The 22,532-nt window shown below is 41.0% G+C and overlaps 1 protein-coding gene across 5 annotated transcripts in view; it reads right to left on the bottom strand.

The window, feature by feature from the left end:
- Nucleotides 1-22,532, bottom strand: part of mbd3a (methyl-CpG binding domain protein 3a) — a 68,077-nt gene that overhangs the window by 21,863 nt on the left and 23,682 nt on the right. For 4 of the 5 annotated variants that reach the window (XM_067968268.1, XM_067968266.1, XM_067968270.1 and 1 more), the window contains 2 exons: nt 19,719-19,853; nt 15,998-16,634 (listed from right to left, as the gene is read on the bottom strand). In XM_067968268.1, coding sequence (XP_067824369.1) covers nt 19,724-19,853 — 130 coding nt within the window. In that variant the 3' untranslated portion in view covers nt 15,998-16,634; nt 19,719-19,723. Of the gene's footprint in view, nt 1-15,997; nt 16,635-19,718; nt 19,854-22,532 lie in introns of those variants that run through there. The other variant, XM_067968267.1, reaches the window with a different exon arrangement.

Consider the following 22,532-nt stretch of genomic DNA (forward strand, 5'->3'; position numbering starts at 1 on the left):
ATTGCTTAAAATAGGATAGTCCCTTTAGATATGTTCCTGTCATTCTTAATTTCTTGCTTATGTAAAAATATATACACAAACTCAGCAAGTTAATTCAGTAAGCAGCCTAGGGGTGTACACCAGCAAGATCACAGGTTCACTCTCTGGTCTGAGTACCTAGGTGGTGGTAGGAGTATTGAAATTTGCTGTATACGTGGACATTGGGTAAGGATAGCTTTTGGTTAAGTTCTGATGCCTTCCATGGTCAAATAGTCTGCCATGTATTAAGGCTCACACATTAATGATGACCACTTGGACAGAATGGAACTAATGCCTCCAGGAGGGGAGGAAGATAGAAACATACTGCATAGTGTATAATAATGTATATGGAAAGCATCTGAATACAGTAATGAAAACAACAGAATAATTTAGTTTTATGTTCAGAATTATACATTAAAATTAATAAACATGCAAACAATCAACATTTATTTTGCATTAGACTTCCCACCATTGTGATAATCCAAAAGCAAGAGATACATCAAATAAAAAAGTGATAATATTTCATGTATAGTCTGCATAATTCCAACAATAATCTCTAATATTTATTGCCCTCTTTGATTTAGCAATCGAATTTGGCATATACAAATGATTGAAAAATCCAAATTTCCAGAGTTATGTCACGATATGCTACAATACTTTTTGAATCAGCTACCCCGTTATGACTTCTGAACCGTAGGTAACTAGAAGTGGTCTTAGAGCTATTTGGCACAATTTTCTTAATAGTTTTGTGTTAATATTTTAACCTTTCTGACAAGTAGATAAATATAGTAATAGCAGCTTGCTTGTCTCCATTCCTGACATCGTAAGACCCAGGACCATGAGCGTTTACCAGTTGGGGGTGGGGAGAATCTGGTTATCAGCCAATTAATGTCTCAAATTGTTAAATATGGGCATGACATAACAATGAGTCAGATCTTTTAACTTCATATTTCAGGTAATACACCAAATATGATTCATATGAAGGGAAACGAGGAATGTCTCCACTTGGATTTGTCTCTTTTTCTGTCAATTACACTTAAAGGCATTATTTCACTAAGTGATCTCACTGCCAAGAAACAAAAGTAATATTTCCCAATAGGTCATAGGTAACATTCTGCCAGACAGGCGCACTGGTGGGAAGCGATCATGGCCAACATCAAGAGGCTCTTTATCCTCAAAGGTGTTCAGAAGGCCAGAGACACAGGGAAGTGTCATAACTCCAAAAAAGCATGCAGGATCTGCTCCAACTGCAGTCGATAGGGGTTGATGTCAGGGAGGAACTCCGAGAGGTGAAGAGCCAGCATGCCCCGCTCTTCGCCTCCGAGGCCTCAAAGATCATCTTCCGGTCCAGAGTCCGCTCTGTGGAGCAGGGCGAGAAGTGCTCGCGCTTCTTCTTCCAGAAGCTGCACAGAGAGACCTCTGTGATCAGCAGCCTGAAAGAGGAAGATGGCTTGCTGACATCTTCGCAGGCCGACACACTGAGGATCAGCAAATACTTTTATGCCGGGCTGTACGACGCGGAGCTCACAGACAGCACGGCCTCCCAGTCCTTCCTGTCCTCTATCACGGAGGTCTTAGAGGACAGTGAGCGGAATAGCATGGATCGGCCACTGACCTTGGACGAGCTGACAGAGGCTGTCAAGTCCTTCGAGAAGAGTAGAACTCCCGGAAGCGACCGGTCGAGTTGTACTTGGCTCTGTGGGACTGGATAGGCCCAGACCTAATGGAAGTGGACGGGGGTATGCTTCTGGCAGGCAGCATGTTAGAGTCCACAAGGAAAGGCATCATCACCTTCATCTACAAGCGGAAGGGGGAGAGGGAAGAAATCAAAAACAGGTGACCCATTTCCTTGCTATATGTTGACTACAAGATTCTGTCTAAGGCCATCGCCAACAGGCTCATGTCTGTTCTGGAGCGGGTGATCCAGTGCTACCTGGCAGGAAGATCTCTGATAGCCTTGTGCTGCTCAGGGATACGATCACCTATGTGCAGGACAGGGGATGAACACCTGCCTCATCAGCCTAGACCAGGAGAAGGCCTTTGACAGAATATCCCACACATGCATGATGGACGTGCACTCCAAGATGGGTTATGGGGAGGGAATCTGCGATTGGATCTGCCTGCTCTATGCGGACATCCATAGCGCAGTTCTAATCAATGGGTGAGAGTGAGAAAGCTTTCCGATCAGATCTGGAGTCAGCAGGGCTTTCCTCTCTCCGCGGTCTTGTTTGTATGTCGTATCAAGTTGTTTGCTACGTCCATCAGGAAGGACACAGGAACCGGGGCGGGGTGACAATCCCAGGCAGCGGGGGCTCTCCGTTTAAAGCCTCCTTGTACATGGACGCGTCACCGTTTTTTTGCTCAGATCATCAGTCGGTCCACACACTGATGGGCATCTGCGACCGTTTCGAGCTGGCCTCGGGGGCCGGAATGAACCAAAGTAAAAGCGAGGCCATGTTCTTTGGCAGATGGGAGACCCGGTCCTTTGTCCCCCTTACCTTCAGGTCCGACTCCCTGAAGGTGCTGGGGATCTGGTTCGGGGGGCCCCTAGCCTGCACAAAGAACTGGGAGAAGCGGATTGCCATGGCCAAATAAAAGCTTGGTATGTGGGTGGGGCGATCCCTCTCCATAACCGGCAGGAACCTAGTGATGATAAGGTGTGAAGTATTCGCGGTGTTGCTCTACGTGGCCAGGGTCTGGCCCATTCCCCACAACTCCGCTGACACAGTCACCTGAAATATCTTTCACTTTGTCTGGAGGTCCAAGGTAGAACGTGTCCACAGGGCCACCATGTACAAGCCCCCAGACAAAGTAGGGGAAGAGCGTTCCCGACGTCACTCTGATCCTGATGGCCACCTTTGCGTGTGGCTGCCTCGGGATACGTGTAAAGTTCCAGTACCAAGTGTCACTGCGTGCTGGGTTTCTGCCTGTCCAACACACGAGAAGGCTAGGTCTGGCCACGCTGGCCAAGCAGGTGCAGGACGTCCCGTCCAACTGGACCGTTTCCCCTCCCCCACCTGTCCCAGGTGGAAAAGTTTCTGAGGAGGAACCCCTTCGACCACAAGGCCGTCAAGACAATGGTCGACAAGAAACGTTCTAAGAGTCCTGCAAGGAACGGAGAGGGTTTACTCGATCGGTTTCTTCTCCGACCAGACAGTTGATGCCATTTGGCAGAACTTCTCGTTGCCGGAACTGACCAACAGGCACCAGGATGTAGCCTGGATGGTGGTGAGAAAGGCCCTCCCAGTGCGGTCCTTCCAACATGCGTGGAACCTCAGCATCACTGCGAGCTGCCCTCGAGGCTGTAGTGGGGAGGAGACCATCTTCCACCTCCTGATAGGCTGCCCCTTTGCGCAGAGAGTGTGGAGAGAGATGCGTTGGTTTCTGTCCCGGTTCATCCCAAACAGTTCGCTAGCACAGGACGCTGTGCGCTACGGGCTGTTCCCCGGGACACACACGGAGACAGATATCATCTGCGGCTGGAAGACCATCACCTCGGTGAAGGAGACCCTTTGGTCCACCTGAAACATGCTGGTCTTCCAGCTGAAGGAGCTGACCACGACCGAGTGTTGCCGACTGGCTCACTCCAAGGTCCAGGAGTACGTGCTGCGGGATGCAGTGAGGAGAGGTGCGACCTGCGCAAAGACTCTATGGGTAAAGGCCACCTCACCTTGTATTGTACACCGAGTCATAAGAAATACTGTGTTTGAACTGTAATAATGAGATCGCTTTGCGTACGATCTGTAGTGTTCTTGGTTTGAAATGTACTGGTTTGGAATTGTGATATTTACTTTGAACTGTGTGTATCTTTAAATTCTATAAAATAAAGTATATTTTGAAATTTAAAAAAATAAACACATTTCCTTAGTCTTATATATTGTGATTTCCTAACAAAACTCATGGATATATGGTAGTTGTTAGGATCACATATCCCAGTAAATTATACATGAACATTACCAATAAAATATTTATGATAATACATTAATAAGGGCAGAATTTGGTTTTAAATCACATAATTTCAAAACCAATTATAGTTTTCAGGTTTTATTTTATTTTTTTATGGATTGTTAATGTGAAATATTCTTAATGTAAGGACTTAGAATTATTAATTTGAATTACCAATTTTTTTTAAAGAAAAATTATCCACTTCACACAACTTTGTACATGTATATATATATATATATATATATATATTTCACTTTTTCAGCTTTTAAGATCTCTTTGCTGCTCAAGTTCCATCATACCAATTCCATCAGACCGTCGGAATAATCCCTAAGGTAAAGTCCCCAAAGTGGAAAAACTCACCCAATGAAGGCAAGCAAATTTCAAGTTAAGCTGGAATTCAAACTCAAGACACTATAATGCTCTACCATGTATGTTGAACTTTGGCTTTTTTTGTGTAATGAGTTTTATCAGATATTTTTACCCAATTCTGTGGAGTTAAGATGGCACACCATGAAATCACAAGTCTTGTACTTAGAAAGAGGTAATGGAACCTAAAGTCAAAAAGAGGAAGTTATCTGCTCTATCTTTCAGCTATTATAGAATACATGGAGATGAGGATCAGTGCGTGCAGGAAAGGAAAAAAAGGAACAAATACCATCTCATCACATCTTCGGGAACATCTCAATGCATTTCTCAAACAATTAATTATTTTGAAGTACAGTACTGTTGTGATGTAGCAAAATTCAACAGCCATTTTGTACATTTTGCACCAATGAGATGAATTGCCAGTTAATTTGTTTATGGTTGAGGAAGGAATGTTAGTCAGGATACTAGGAAGACTGAATAATCTTCTTTGAATGGTGCCAGGAGATGTTTAACACTCACATGGACCACTGGAAAAGGCAGCCTAGGTTTAAAGTCTTATCTGAAGGATGGCTCCTTCAACACTTCAGCAATGTGGCAGTACTGCACCGAAATGTCAGCCTGGATTTGTCAAGAGTAAGTAAATAACGCTCAAAATTTATACAGAAATGAGGCAACAATGACAGAACACAGCTCGAGATGGAAATGATAGTTTCACAATCAGATTGCTATAAGTTAATATTTCAGGTTGGCCTGATGCTTAGATTTGCCCTATGTGCTCCAGTTTTCTATCTCAGGGAAAAGAAAAACTGAGGTAGTTGTCTCACATCTACTGAAACTATACCTCCTGATGTAAACAATGAGAGGTGTTTGGATAGGATAGTGTCCTTTTTGGACATAATTTTTGATAACAAGGGAATTGAAAATAACATGAACAAGAACTGAGTCTGGTATAAGTTAAAGCATTTAAGTTCTTAAAGCACATTACAGTATTTATATTTATTAGAGCAAGGGTTTAAGTAGACTGCATTTTCACTGATCTTTAAACAAAAAGTAATTCAGAATGGAACCATATTGCAGGTGTCTACAGTGCCTCTAAAGTGAGGTAAGCTGTATTTAACTCCAGGTAAATAGTTCACTTTCGTAAAGGGTTCGTCTACCAATAGAAACAAGTTAAAGATTAGTAAGTTGGTAGTAAGGAGGAAAATTAGGTAGAACGTTTTCAACCAGAGGGCAAAAGATTTATGGAATAAATGACCAGGTAATGCTTTTGAAGCTGAGGCATAAATGGATTTAAGAGACAATTGGAAGTGTTTCTGGAGAAAAAGGGATTGAAGTAGATGGTGAAAAGACACATGGGGATGATCTCTGAAAGGAATTGGCTAGTTTGGGTCAATAGCCTTTTCCTGTTTTTTAAAAAAAATGTTCCAATTGGGCTAATTTATTTAAGCTATGTTCAAATTGGCATGGTGGACCGGATTAGGAATAGGAACAATTTACAGGCATTAAACCCAAATAATGATTCCATTCAGGGTGCAGGAAGCCTTTACTGATTTAAGTAAGAATGGATTTTAATTATTTTTGTGCAGTTTCTGTTTATGGTGTTATGATGACAGAGACCAAAACTGAATTAGTTATCCAAGTCGTATTTTTTTCTAAGTTCCCCATATTGTATAAATTTGTACTAAATGAAAAGTATTGTTTCATTTAGAGAATATTTGACCTACGATACAAAACAAATTTAGCTAAAAATCTCATCTTGGTTTCTTTATTTAAGTATGACTTAACTGGTAGGACTCAATGCAGACTATATAAACTTATCCAACCACGAATCTATGGGGAAACCAAATCAATGATAGCAAATGATTTTACATGAGGAATTGTACACATATAAAGTAGACAGCAAAAATAATTTTTTTTCCGAATACACATGGAATAATGTTCCACTAGTTATATTGGACACAGATATTCAGAATAGCTAGGGCACGTAGAAGAAATTATTTTTAAGATTCAGCTAATTGTAATGTAGAAACTCAACTAGTGCAGGCCAGACAAATGGGACACTCTATTTGATCTGTGATGTAAACATTCATTTGGTGAGGTCCAACATTCGTAGTTCAAAGCATGGATACAGCTGAAAGTCAACTTGGTAATGAGTCACATTTCAAGTATTAATACATGAGTTTTAAATACATCATAACTTGAATATTGGAAGCCTATCCTTGAGCCACAATCAATTTATTCTCCTTGTAGTTAAGTTTGAAGTATTATAACAAAAATCTACCATAGGGCAAATTATAGTTTATGATTAATTTCTTTGGTTCTCAAGTAATAATTTCAATTATATTTAAATCTCTGACTCTGCAGAGTATTACAAAAAAAACCCACCAGAAATGTGAGTTTAGCATCCATTTTTTTTTACCACTAATGGAATAGATGCTCAAAACATTTGTTGCTTATGTTACTGTTACATGCACATAGGTATGCAGTACTTACTAAGTATCCATGTTATATCTATTATAACATCTACTTAAATGACATTGTTTTTAAAAATTCTATACCTGCTCTGTCCAAGTATGTTGTCAAAGTTTCTAAAATGTTAACAAATTACTGCTTTTGCACCCTTAATGGTCCAGTAAGTTTATCCAGTCGAGTAAACTCAACTAATAGACCAAGTAGGTCCCAGGTGTGCCTTTGGTAATAGGGGTGCAACAATTGGCCTCAGTGCCTCTGAGTTAGAGAGGAGAAAAATCTGCCAGAGTTCCTGCTCCTGATTGCTATCCATCAATTCCTGCTTGAAGTACATTTTGAGTGAGGACAAGATCTAGGTTGGGTATGACATCCCCTATATTCAAATAGCCTTCTGACATTGTCACACATGAACAATGGATACTTGGATGAAAGACTGAAGGGTGCTTTGTGCCCAACAAGAAAAAGAGAGAAAATTGGTTCAGAAAAATTGACAAGAAAAAAGTGCCATTTATTTTTGTATTTTCAAAGGATTCTTGGTTCCTTAAAGTGGAACTGATTAGAACATGGTTACTACAGCAAATATCATGACCAGCACTTGAAGTGTTAATAATGTCAATATTATGTCTTTGGGTTTTACATTAGATATTCTACTGGGTTCAGTGTCACCAACTACTCCCGTAAGTTAACCTCATGTTCCTTATGAACTGGACTGTGTCTTTACCTTCTCAATATCTAGGTTAAATAATAGCAAGACCCACGAATCGAACAGTGAACCCTTGACATTGTATGTTGGTTTACTAGAAGGTATCGCATGCAGCCATTTGGTTCTCCTAGTCTTTGACAGGTGGATTGAATATGCCTTCTTTCAGATCAAAAAACAGACTATAAACCAACAAACAATTACTTCACATGAAATAAGCAAATGAACAGTAATCAGCGCAAAATCATGCAAATACAACCTTTTCTATCTTTCATGATACATATATTTAAAAACAATAAAGATGCTGTTCCTGGGGTATCTTTCAACATAACTAGATCCCTAACAATCGTGGCGCAATGCAACCATTGAGTGAAACTAACCAGACAATCTGCTGGCTGAGGACTGCGGAATGACAAGCTAAACTCAGTAAATTGCAGATTATCCTCTAATTTGAGGCCACAGAACTGTCAATAAAAGAGACTCCAGCCAATTATTGACCCTGCTCCTTCTCACAGGTGTCAGACATAACTGTCAATCAGAACCAGGACGCTTGATGCTTTGTCAGTTCACTTAACTAACCTGTTTCATGATCTGGGCTAAGCTCTTTGAATACCTGGAATAGTGGACATTAATATATTGTGCAGCCAGTTATCTAAGACACCAATGAGCAGAAAAACGCCCATGAATCGGCATTCAGTTGACATTTAGCAATATTAAACTTTGCTTTGTTTGATACAAACCAAGACCGAGACAAATATTAATTGACCTTGTCTGCCTGAATCATAGAATCTTACAGCGCAGAAGGAGGCCATTCGGCCCATCATGCCTGTCCCGGCTCTTTGAAAGAGCTTGCCAATTAGTCCCACAGCCCTGCAAATTTTTCTTTTTCAAGTATATATCCAATTCCCTTTTGAAAGTTACTATTGAATCTGCTTTCACCACCCATTCAGGTAGTGCATTCCAGATCATAACAACTCACTACGTAAAAATAATTCTGCTCATCTCCTGCTGGTTCTTTTGCCAATTATCTTAAATCTGTGTCCTCTGGTTATCAACCCTCCTGCCAGTGGAAACAGTATCTCGCTATCTATTCTTATCAAAACCCTTCATAATTTTGAACACCTCTATTAAATATCCCCCTAACTGTCTCTACTCGAAGGAGAACAATCCCAGCTTCTCTAGTGTCTCCATATAACTGAAGTCCCTCTTCCCAGGTACCATTCCAGTAAATCTCCTTGACACCATTCCTAAAGTGTGGTGTCCAGAATTGGACACAGTGTTTATTGACCCCGCTGTGTCAGCCAATGAGTTGGAGGCGGGGCGGGACTTGCGGCAGGGCTTGCAGCAATCTACTTTACAGCAAACAAAGTCGATATACTCCGCAAACAGCAAAACAAACAAAGTCTATTTACAGAGTCTATTTAAAAAGAGCCTACGAACCGCAGCAAACAGAACTCATTACCGAAACTACAGCAGCTTCTCCCGATGAAAGCAGGGTTATTTTTCTCGCAAAATGAATTGAGTGGAGGAAAGTTACATATTACAAATTACGGGCGTACAATCAATCCTGTGCCGACCAGTAGGATGGACCCACCAGAGATAGGAGCACAGTCGTATACAGTTGAGTGGGCTTGGCCCTGGAAGTCCTCAACATTGACTATGGACCCTGTGAAGTCTCATGGCTTCTGGTCAAATAAGGCCAAAAAAACCTCCTGCTGATTACGACCTACTACTTCGTCTCAGCCGATGAATCAATACTCCAAGTTGAATATCACTTGAAGGAAGCACTGAAGGAAGCAAGGGCACAGAAGGTACAACGGATAGGGGACTTCAATGTCCACGAGTGACTTGGTAGTACCACGAGTGACTGAGCTGGCCGAAGTGTCTCAAGGACATAGCTGCCAGACTGCGTTAGGCGGTGAAGAAATCAATATGAGGGAGTAAACTACTTTGACCTTGTTCTCAACAATCTACCTATTGCAGACACCTCTGTCCATGATACCATTGGTAGGAGTGACCACCACAGTCCTACTGAAAACAAAGTCTCATCTTAATGGTGAGGAAAGTATTGCTATGCATAATATTTTAATTATTGATTGTTGAGAAAGAATAGAGGGCTACTTCAAAGAATTTTGTTATTTTGAAGACCGGAAGTAGTAAGTTAAGAATCGATATCCTGTATTCATTTAGGTTTTACGCTCTAGAATTCCCTCCCTAAATCTCTACATGTCCCTCTCCTCCTTTAAGACCCTCCTTAAAACCTATCTTTCCTAATATCTCCTTCTTTGGCTCGTCATTGATTTTATCTGATTATGCCTCTGTGAAGCACCTTGGGATATTATTCTACTTTAAAATGCTATAAAAATGCAAGTTGTTGTTGTTTGCTTATGTGTGAATCTATTTGTTGTAATAAATTCAAATTGTAGTTTTAATCTGAGATGTTTTCCACCTATCAAAAGTGTTAAGAGCACAACGTGAGTATCCTGGATGTTATTCTGGTGCAAAATACTTCTGCAACAGGGTAATCATTAATCCGGCAGTATACTATCCCATTCACTCCACACATAAGGTGGTGAGTTTTGGTTCTAGGATGCATAGGCCTACCCATGGAAACTGTCTTGTTGTTGTAAGCACAAATAGTGTTGGGAGAAACTCCAAATTGTAACACCTGTAATAGAAAATAAATAAAATTGCATCTGAGATATATAGATGTTTTAACAAAAGTGAAGAATCCAAATGCAGAAATCATACACAGCAGGGGATCAAGGCCAATGATGAGCATATTTTAATGGGTTTATTAGAGTAAAATAACTTCTTATTCATTTCATGCCAATTCAGTCAGTAGTTGCTAAGATATTCCTGGAGAATAATGTCACATATTCTCCTTAATTGTTATAAATTTCTAACTATTTTATCTGTATAAGTGTAATTTTCTCAGAAGGAATAATAGCCCTATAGATCCATATAACATTTCACCCCACTACATACATATATTAAAAAATTGTAGCACGATAGAAAAATATTACCATGGAAATGAACATCAGTTCATTTTCTCTAGGGTATCTAAAGAAAAAAATAGATGTGGTTAGAAAGTGGTCTCTCCTGCTTCAGACTGATTAATTTTAGTTAAAAAAATGTGAACAAAGGTAAATATATTCATCTGAGGTTTTATTTGAAAATTGTGCATCTTATTACAAAAAAAAGGGGCAGATGTCAGGGTCAGAAACATTGGCCTCTGAGTTTTTCTTAAAATTCAATGCAACATTTTTTTTCTTGTTCCAGTAGTAATGCCTCCCTAAGCATTGAACAAAATATACTGAATCATGTAAAATCATTTTGATTCTACTAAATTATCAAACAAGTGTGATCTGCAACTCTGAATTCTATTAAAGCATGCAGAAGTGCATCAGAAAAGTAAAATTAATAGTTTTGGAATTACGCAGAGAACACAAGGTACCGTAGTTTCTCACAGTAATACACCCCCATGCACCATAATGACTGTACAGCAAACTGTATTTTCTTTAGTGACAGGCTGATTAAATACAATTTCTGTAATGATTTTGTGTGGTTCTCAAAGATTAAGTGCTTTTTTTCATCCTCCTACAATTTTCCCTCAAACTTGCTTCCCTTATCCCTCCTCTCTTGAAGAGGGTGACTTATGCTGGGATGGTACCTCACAGAACAACCCTCTGAAATTTTACTTCATGTTTGAGCCTGAATAGTAAGTGTAGGGATATGATTCAACCATTGGGGCATCATTACCAAGCCTGATTCGGTCCTCGCCCAAAATCCACACATACAACTTTCAGCAGGGATCATTGGACAGTGATCAGTGGGGCATGTAATTTGTTGCGACAAGTGATTTATCATAATTGATGTTCACTAAGAAATTGGCGTTTTCACTGCCCATGTCTTTTTATACAAAGCTGTAGTCCTGTAACAATCATTTTCAATGATTCTATTAAGAGGGAATTTGAAAAGAATGTAAATTAAGAATATGGGGAAAGAACAGGAAAATGAGATCATAGTACATAGCTCCAGTTGAACAGCTAGCCTTAAAACGGGTATCACAGGCGCCATCTGTGCTGTAATTTCTATAATAAATTCTACTACATGCAGTAAGTGTACAAATTCACAGGATGTTATGTCGTGCCATACCATGCCAAATCACTTACTTTAGTAATTAGGAGTGGGAACCATAGCCAATATTCTCCCCTCATTCCTGGCCTAGGGACACTAAAACCAATTGTACTGTCGCACCTTTACTAAGATTGGATAACTACTACACAGGCAAGGGATATAAACTGTCAATGCGCCATTAGTATCATAGGAATACTCCAAAAATAATCATAATTGAGCCTACTGTGATAGGAGCATTTTGAAAGCATACCAAAATGAATAAATCTAGCAAACAAGAAACTCGTATTTGTTTAAATATATGTTGTGGTGCTATGACCACATATTCCTAAATATTATTTTAATCTACCTGACTTTAAAAAAGTTTTTGTGGTAAAAATTCTATTGTAAATTAGGTTGTACAGCTCAACATAAAAATTTGATCTGCAATGGTCATTGTTCACAGAATTTACTGCAGGGTCAGATTTGGAGGGGAAAATATTGTGTCATGGCAGGTTGAAGTTTTCAGAATGCTGTTAGATTTTAGAACACTAAGTGAAGAACATCTCGGTGATGAGGGCTGCAAGTTCTCAAAGCTCCTATGAGGGCCTGAATTCACAAAATGATGGTCATAGTAAAATTGGTAAAACCAAATCACCCATTCAAGAAGTCATAGAAACACTGCCATTAACAAGTGTAATAGCAAGGATCTGGGAATGCTATCTAAACTCTAATTACAGTACAGCAATATTTAATAGTCAGCAATGGAAAGCAGAAAGACAGGGAACACTCCCAAAATTTGCATTAAGCTTAACAGAATAGAGCCCACTCCACGTGTCACATCTCAGGACTTTTTGGACTATTTTGCCATAGAATCAATCTGGTTTAAATGTTGCAATACAATGTGGTGAAGTTCAATACGAGTTAGTATCTCAGCACAGCCTCAGGCTGAGATGTGGATCAAAAGTCAGATGAAAGATAGTTAAAAGACATGGATATCTGGTGCAGGCCACAAGGCAAGATCATAAGTTACTTCCCCGGAGCCTGCTATCGTATATCTCGCATATATATGAGTCAAGTCCCATAAAAATAAGATGCTTGGACTGCTTACAAGAGGGACTGATGCCACTGAACCCAAGAGGGTATCTACAGCAATCCCAATTTTGTAACACGATGCATGCACAAAGCTGAACAGCAGTTAGTTTGGGTGACACTTGTTAAACAAGGGAGCTTCATCTGTGTGAATGAGTAGGCAGACAGGAATATAGATATTTAGTATCAAAGGCTGTGCACTGACCCCCCTAAAGAGGCTAAATAGAAGATGCTGAACTTATATACAAGCCTGTCTTAAAGGAAACAAGGGTCATCCTGACACCCGATAGTTAACTCAACGAGAGGGAGGTCTGCATTATTCAGCAAAACTTTCCCAATCAGTATTAGTTATACACAAAGTGATAATTACTAACATTAGTCTTCTAACAAGCAGGGAACTGTACCTATATCGCTTATGTGCTTGGATGATTCATCAGCTGGCCCAAGACCGTGAAAATGGTCAACAGAAACGGATTTCAGTGTTGGGATTATTCTCCAGATTCTTGTGAAGTCTCTCCTCTCCTGAAGGTGCTTCCTATTATTGAGGTAGAATTCCTTTCAGCTGTTCAGAACCTTGTTTACGCCCAAGTGGCCATTCTTTGTGTAGGAGGTCAAACTGTGAGTTTTGGCAGGCAATTCAAGTAGGGAGACCACAGCAAAACCTATCCCTGCTAGAAAGTATGTACAGCTGGACAGGAACAAACTCAGCTGAAATGCCACCCCCCACCAAAAAAAAACTAAAATAGCCAACAACTGTTCAGAGCTCACAAAATGGGCTAGGTACTGGAGGACTACCAAACCGTGTGAAGTGTACCTCAGCATAAATTCAAGGTAATTATACTAATTTTGATTAACATGTAGGTGTAATTTACATTTTGCAAAACTTAGCTGAGTTACAACAAACCTTTTGATGAACTGTATTTTGAGGTAAACGCCATTGTCACAACAGAACAGGTGGAAGTTGAAAATTTACAGCTCAAGTAAGGAAATACTGAAAATACAAGAATCCACATGGAATGTTTTACTAGCAATTCTACCCCAAAGTAATACTAATGGGTCAATCTTGCTGAAAGAAGCACTTACTGAGGGTGTAACAATGCATTAAATCAATCACATTCGAGCTCATGATTCACCAGTCTTACTTACATCATTTGCAGAAGCACTAAATGAATACTAGAGCTTTCTAATTTTCGTTGGGAGTGGGGAAAGGGAAGAAAGCGAAGAGGAGTCACTGGGCATTGTGCTAGTGCCAATATCTTAATCTTAGGTATCTACTCTAGTCTAATTTCCCTATTATCTTTTTACATTCACTTAATCATTCTTGCAAACTTTCTTAATGGTTAGCTCATGAGTAGCAGCGGTAGAGCTGTTAGCAATTCATATGCTTATTCATCCAGGTAATAATTTGTGGAAAGAACAAAAAAGGGGCTTGAAAGTTTAAGAGTGTGCAAATTAGCTGCTTTAATACATCATTTAAGTGTATTCAATGAGAACTTCTGGCAGCTCCAGTGCAAGAGCACTAGATTTCTGATTTGGAGTTCAAATCCATGATGGTTAATTTAAGCTCTCATGCCCTTACTGGAGAATTACTAGTTCTCAGCTTGCAGAAAGGTACATTTTGTCAGCAAATCACAGATAGCAGTAACACAGCCTTTATACTGTCACAAAATTGAGTGCACAAATAATCCTTTTCTCATCTACACTACACATGGATTAAGCACAAGATGATTGTAATTACTTGATCAGCACTACACACTTCAGAATGTATCATAAAGGCTGCATCTACAATTCCCTACACCAAGTGTTGCCACAATTGAGACCATCAGGGAAACAGTCAAGTGAAGGCTAGGCATTCGGAGGGAGGGAAAACTGGCGGCCAATTCACCCCATGCTACTCATGCACAAAATTGTGGCCAATTTAGAGTGTAGTTGACTGGGACATTGAAGCAAGCCATTTGCTCAGTGCAAGATTCTGTCATAAGGAAAGAAAACATTACATGAAAATGCGTAATCAAAATATTTTTCAGACAGGTTTGATTTGTACAACTGGTAGGCTGACACAAGAAGTACCATAATTTAAGGTTGTCTTTTTCAAGTTTCAGATCTGCATTGGATTTTCTTGCAAATATAGTAGTGGTGATCATTCCCTTAAGTGGTCCAAACATCTTACGTTCAGGAATGTGCCTGTATTGTCCAATTGGTGTCAGCTGTGGCTCAGTGGTAGCACTCTTGCCTTGGAGTCAGAATGTTGTAGATTCAAGCCCTACTCCAGAGGCTTGAGCACAAAATCTAGGCCGACACTCTAGGGCAGTATTGAGGGGGTGCTGTACTGTCAGAGATGACTTCTTTCGGATGAGTCGTTAAACAGAGGCTCCGTCTGGCCTCTCAGGTGGACGTATAAGATCCCATGGCACTGTTTTGAAGAAGAGCAGGGGAGTGCTCCCCAGTGTCCTGGCCAATATATATCCCTCAACCAACACCATTAAAACAGATTGTGGTCATCATCGCATTCATGTTAGTGGGACCTTGCTGTGTGTAAATTGGCTGCCGTGTTTACTACATTGTCAGTGATTACACTTTAAAAGTACTTCAATAGCTGTAAAGTGCTTTGGGATGTCCTGAGATCGTGAAAGGCACTATATAAATGCAAGTCTTTCTTACTAATTATATGACAGCATAACTTGGGGGTGCAACAGGACGCCCCTGTGATCTGAACTGGCTATCACATTTTTCACATGCGCCCTCATCCAATTTTTCCCAAAGCGTACTGGAACACTTGGTAACTTAAGGCGAGGTAAGAATTGTTAAGCTATTTTATTTTACAGAATGTACCAAGTGAATGTACCAAGTAACAGAGGTCATCAAATCTGACCTTGATTCAACTAACTACAGAACTCACTGAGAACACACTTTCAAAAACTAGCTCGTCTGGCTTCAATACATCATCAATACCTGACCCAGTAACAAATACTCTTTGCCTCAGTGGTTTTTTAAACCTGTGTGACATCACAGTTTAAAAAACTTCAAACATAACTTCTGTGAAAAAACTCCCAAAACATGACAATTCTTAATGGATCTTTTAATAATGACCATTTTGTTGTTATGGGCTTTTTTTGTGCTGTGGATTGAGACTCCGAAACTAGTTTACTTTGGATCTTTGGCAGTTATTACATTTACATGTAGGCTGCAGCTGAAGCCAAAACTGAAGCAAGAGAAGTACTGTAAATGACTATCATCTAATCCCATGGAATATTTGAGTTCACCCCCAAAATATCACCAGTTCAAATAGAAAACACTTAGCAATTATATTTTATTGACAAGCTATTCCAGCTTTTACAGTTTGGTTCCACTACACATAATGTACACTTACTGAGGGTAGGGGATGAATTGGAAACATGCATTATAAAACACTGTTTCAAAACAATTTTCCACAGAACATGCATGAATGCAGTTTCCATTTTGCAGTATGCCTCATTACAGGATTAAGAATGCAATGTTCTAGAAACGTAACATACAAAACTAGAAATACTGGATTCATTCTTTAGTGCTCTAGTCACCAAAGATGTACATATGCTTATTTCACGATTAAATCACAAACGAAGGATATACCTACCAATAGACAACTTGCACATATCAAATTTTACAGTATTTTACATAGCTTAAAAAAATGTGAGCATATAAAAACAAACTTCAGGTTTAAAAATGATTACTGGCAATGGTCTACATGCCCATCACAATGACTGTTTCCATCTGACAAAAAGCACTTTTTTAAAACTGGAAAAGTAGTTCTTCAAACATATTATAAACAAGTTTGGATGTGGAAATTCCAAATGATTCATTTAATCAATCAGTGATTCTCATCCTTACGAATATTTCACTCGTCTTTATGTCCACATTTCCCTGAAAAATATTGGATTCTAATAATCTCCTGCCAAGAAAACAAATGAAAATTCATATTGCAGGAAAAAAATTTGTATCACATATTGTTGTAGGCAAGCATTAAGCCTCTTTGCTAAGTCATTGAACACCTTCCTTTATTTGTGCCAGTTGTGAATTGGGATAACTTCGGAACCTGGCGCTTGACTGGGCCCGCCAAACTGAATTTCACTGAAAACCTGCTATGGATTTCTAACTAGTCTAGATTCTGACCCAGGTTCCAGATGTCAAAGGACAGAATGACATTCCAATGCATTTTTTGATTCTTTAATGAGAGCATACTACACTAAAATGTATAGAGTGTGGCAGCTGGTTCCACAGTATGCTGCAGCAAATATTTCAAAACGCTTAGCCAGAAACACAGTATAGCAGTCCAAGACGTGGGCTCCCTGATGGCATAATAAACAAAGATGTGGTACACAACCACACATACAACTGGCCTCACGTCAGATGTAGGATAAAGCTCCCCATCCCCCAGGACTCCCAACAATGGACTATAACCCAGCCACACAAGATAATATATTAAGTGCTCATTCATAATACCAAACATGAGCTTTTAAAATATTACATGGCAAGTTATAATGCATCTTGTATAAAAAAACAGGCCACTACAAGGAGCAGGAACAGCCATATTTTGTTGCCTCCACAATCCTCTTTTTCTCCCTCCCTGTGAGCCCATCCAGTCTAAACACTGTGGTACAAGACAGTGTGACATCATTTTTTGGAGCCTGAAACTGCCAATATAATTATGGAATTAGTAGGTAAAAGGTTGCCCATGTAAGCTTGAGATGTCCAAACTCATCTCACCTTGAATATTTAGGTGCCAGAAAGAAAAACTGAGCTGGATTCAAACCCAGGCTCAAAAGACGGAAACTGTGATTTAGATTACTATCAAATTATTTCCTGGCCGAAGCATTTATATCAATTAAGGAAGAGACAAATAGGAGTAAGTTCTTTATGCCAGAAGTGTTACAGAGTGAGACTTATGTGGTATTAATTTCTGCATGTTAGCATAGCAACATCCGCAGCATACTAGAAATCCTTATCAAAAGGCTGCCTGAGCTTATCTGAAGCCCGGTTTAACAGCTTAAACACACGCATCCACATGGAGGCCAAAAAAACCTACCCAAATTGATAACTACGATTTTGAAAAAAAAATTAACCCAAGATACCTGTACTGACGAGTCCAAATGGCAACATGGAAATTGACATTTTGGCCAGATAATCACATGGACACATCAACTGAATGGCTTGAAGTAACATTACTGCCCTAAACCTTTCTTTCTTGGTGGTATGTAGATTTGAAACCCGAGCCAAAGCCACAAAAGGGTGGTGACTGGAATCCCTCTCTAAGCCTGTAGGCAGGGCAGGTTTATAAGTAATGGGGAGCACAGCCTTTTTGCCCGATTCTGGGAGTTACCTGAGGATGCTTTTGGTAGCATTTGAATTTCTCAAAGCTCCTCCACTTGACTGTTAAAAGAGCCCTGCTCCATCAAACAATATCTGTTGAAGCCGTTGCTGCAGTCCCAAAAGGAATACAAAAAAATCACAGCCAAACCAGCTAGCAGATCGAGTCACTGGGCCATAGATCATGGGTGTGTGTTGACATGATGCACTACAGCCTCTTGCTGCATTTAGATAGTCTGATGTAGGATCTCAATGAATGGGGGCGGGGTTGGGGTGAAAAGGACCATAAACTCCGTTGCTTGAAGCATAGTAATTGAGTGAACCTGGATCACTGGATTGTGTGACAGGCAATCTGATTTGGACAGAACCCCAGTGAAAGATCTATCTATTCCATGAATCCAGCTTTGGTCTTGTGATTGGCAAGTTCAGAATCCATATTCTGGGCAATAGCCTTTCCATATTGGGTCGACACCTGAAACATGGCCACTGAATCAGGTTGATGGACTCTTAATACACCAGCCTACATTGGCTGTTACCCTGAGTTATATCTGCATATCAGCCCAAACTCCCTGGGTGGTGGCACAAAGGAAGGTAGAAATGACCAATCACAAAGGCCATAGGGTTAGTGGCTTTGGAAGATGTGAGGCAAGGGAAAGCTCCATCCCAAGTGTAGGGACTTCTGGAACTATGACATTCAACTGTAGAATGGGCAAGGTTTTGAACACACCAAAAGGTTCTCTAATCAAGTGAATGGTCCCTAGATAGATCATTTTTTTCCTTGGGAGATGACTCCTCCCATTTGCTGACTGGAGCATTCTGCACACTTCTGGCCCAAACCCTCTTCAGGATTAGTGCTGGCTGGTGCCTCCCCTGACGTGGCAGCACCAAGCACATAGGACTTGGATTTGGTTGCCTCCTTTGCTAGTTGGCACGAACAGGGGAGTTCACAAGTCATGTCCAGCACTGGTTGGTGCAGCAATGCTGGTTGAACAGGTTTGGCCAATTTTCTTTTGTGCTTATGCCAACTAATATATTCTAGACACTATATGAAGCCGGTCCTAATAAACACTGACAAAGAAAATCTGAGCCATACAGCACTTAAAAGCCAAATTTGGCTTGAAGTCAACATGGTGTTATTTGGCACCATGAAGCTAAATCTGTGGCTCTTCTATCAACTAAGACAAAGATGTTGAGCAAGGAAATAGAAGTTAGTCAAAGCACAAGCAATTGATGACAACATTTTTTAAATATCACTGACCAATCTCCAAATAATTCAGGAACAAAACTATAAACTAAACACTATCCAAAAGTAAGATTTTAAATGTAAATATTAGATTCACAAACACAAGAAATGTAGACGATAAAGAAATTTGTTCCTGGGTGGAGAAACTTGTATGCAGCTTTTTGTAACACCACATAGTAGCATAGGTATTACGTAGCTTGGCACTAGACAATTTCACCATATACTGATACCAAAAGTGCCACTAGGGGCTCTCAGCCACTATGTCGCTTTCCCAGATCAATCAACCTGGCTCAACTCCAGTAGAGTATGGAGGATGCTGAATGTAAAAAGGTATACTTTGAGATGTATGTCTTGTTAGTGGAAGCTCAATACAACGTATAAAAGTTCACAGGAAATGAACAGAGATTCTCTCCATCCTCAAGATACCTTGGCTATACATCTTCCTCTTTATCTGGTGTTATATCGGACTCCTTTCCAGATTCTTCAGCATGTGCCAGCATGTCAGCCATCAGTGCCTCCTCCAACTTCTTCCGCACCTGTTGTACAAGTTCTTCTTGCTTCCTGCAATAAATACACGTGCATATTTTAATAGTGTTACGCTCAGCTATTTCTTCAAGGCTGATCAAATAACGATGTTAAACAGGCAGATCTCAAATGGTGTACCAGGGTCTATTTCTGGATCATGGAGCTTTTTAATGTGGACCAAGCAAGAAATTTAAAGGCATGGGGAGGAATGAGCGTAGATCCATCCGCCACCTTTTAACTAATATCTCTTCCACTTCTGCCTCATCAATCATCTCTCATTTCCACTTCTGCCTGGTCAAGTGTCCCTGGGGCAATAATTGACAGCAATGAGCAAACAGGCAGAAGCAAAAGAGCTCTGTGGGCAGGTCAAAATCTTCTCTTCATTGCAGATGGCCTCTGACAACAGATAAGAACCGTGCATGGCATAAACCCGGTGAGGTATATTTTCTGACCAACAATGTTTTAATTTGGAATTGAGACAAGTTACTATACGGCAGTGGTTTGCAAACTGTGGGCCTGCGACTGTTTAAATCAATGCCAGGAGAGACGTAAAGTAGCTTATTGTTGTAGTTCAGTACTTTTTTTTTTGCTTTGAACAAAATGAATCCCCAATTAAACGATACAAACAAATCAGTTAATTTTTCCACTGTAATTGAAATGGCTTTGGCTGTTTCTTTTCACCCTCTGCCAATATATAAACAACCTAACCTTCAGAGAACTGACTATAGTGTAGACCTAGATTTTTGTGGGTCGGAGTAAGCATCTTCTTTTGCACCCTCTAGGGAGCCAGTCCTCAATGAGGTGAATGCCGGAGATAAATGGACTTAACTTGAAATTAACTAGGAACCCTACTATACAATAAGTCTGTACTTGTGCAAATTCTTTGAGAGGAAAGGGATGAGGGGTGGGGAAAGAGAAAAGAAATCAATTAACTTTCTTCACATTTCCATTTTGATTATAATTAGTTCAATGAAATGCTGTAAACAGCTAAATTACAGGTGTGTGTGGGGGGGGGGGGGGGGAAAGAGAGGGGAGTGGAGTTCAGATGATCGTAACAGCAGCAATGATTTTGCTGCAAGTACATGGAAAGCAAAGTTCACTCACACATCCTAAATTTAAAGATGTTCAAATAAGACTAGACACCTTGGGGTCAATTTTCGGATGGCCGAGCGGTTGCGTTCGTGGCGGGGGGCTCCTAAAATTGGGGATTCCCGGAGCGGGTCCGGAGCCTGGCGCCAACCCGCCTACTTCCAGGTTCCCCAATGACGTGAATCAGTGCGCACGCAGCCCCCGCATGCGGGACTCCCACTGGCAATCAAAGCCGGCGGGATCCCACTTAAGATCATTATCTGGGCACTTGAGGTCATTTACAGACCTCATTAGTTGAAGATTTTAGGAGGATTCAGATTTTGGACTACCCAGAGCGTGTTTCCCACGCTGAGGGAAACACTCCCTGTTCAAACAGACGTGTTGCAGCCAGCAGCAGCTGCAAAGGTCCATTTAACAGGTGCGGGGTAAACCCTCATTCATTGCAGCAGGGCACTCTCTCACCTCAAAGCTTTGACTGCCACACCGTTGTCTCCACACTTCAAATTATTAAATCATATACTAAACTCTGCTGTCCAAACACATTTATCTACTTTGTGGACCCCCTCACACTGTCAAGATTGGGGGGGGGGGGGGTGGTTCCATTGCTGCATTCATCACTCCAATGGAGAACGAGCAACATCACCAGCCTCGCCAGGCATGCCATCCACCTGCACCACATGGAGCTACATAACATAGTGCTGCGCAACAGGCACCTGCATAAAGTAGTCATGCAACTACACATACACCCACTGCAGGGTGACCCAATGGGTGGCATCAAGGGCGTTCATGGAGAACCTCATGAAAGGGCATTATTGCACAAGCCAGTCAAGAAGTGGCAGAAGTGGAGACAAAGTAATATGTAAATGTGAGTTGATCAGAAATCAAATATAAGTAAAAACCATGACAAACCCTCAAACACCCTTGTTCATTCCCTTCATGCTCACGACACGTTTGCCTTACGCTTCCTACTACACGTGATGCATGCCCTGTGGCTGCAACACAGGTAGTGGCAGGTGGGGTGAGGCTGACCGTGAAAGAGATGCACAAGAGGGCGAATATGAGACAGAGCCATGAGATTGTATGAGGATTGGGTTGAGTGGTAGTGGTGGGATGAGTACTGCGAGGTGAGGATGAGCTTTGAGTGGGTGTGAGGAGTGATGTGATAGAGTAGTGTTGGCAGTGCAGAAGGAGATGTGGGGTGGGGGCAGCGACGTGGCAGACGGAGTGTAGGGGAATGAGTAAAAGTACTCACTTCGGCTGACCTACTTAGGTCATTGAAGTGCCTCCTGCACTGTATGCAGGTGTGTCATATGTTGGTGGTGCTGGTGACCTCCTCTGCCGCCTCGAGCCAGGCCTTCGTGGTGGCAGAGGCAGGCCACTTCCTCCCGTCTGCCGGGGAGAAGATTTCTGTCCTCCCCCTCCTCCTCACCCCATCCAGTAGAACCTGGAGTGAGGCATCATTAAACCTGGGAGCAGCCTTCCCCCTGGGCTGCTCTATGCTGTAATTTTGGCTCCTTTCTGCAGTATCAGTCAGTGGAGGACTGCCCCTTTAAATAGGGCTCCTCCAGCTGACAGCCTATGATGCGGGTGCGCAGTCCGCCCGCTGCGCAGCTTTCCAGCGCGAAA

The sequence above is a fragment of the Heptranchias perlo genome, chromosome 29 (assembly GCF_035084215.1).
Source record: "Heptranchias perlo isolate sHepPer1 chromosome 29, sHepPer1.hap1, whole genome shotgun sequence".
Taxonomy (NCBI): domain Eukaryota; kingdom Metazoa; phylum Chordata; class Chondrichthyes; order Hexanchiformes; family Hexanchidae; genus Heptranchias; species Heptranchias perlo.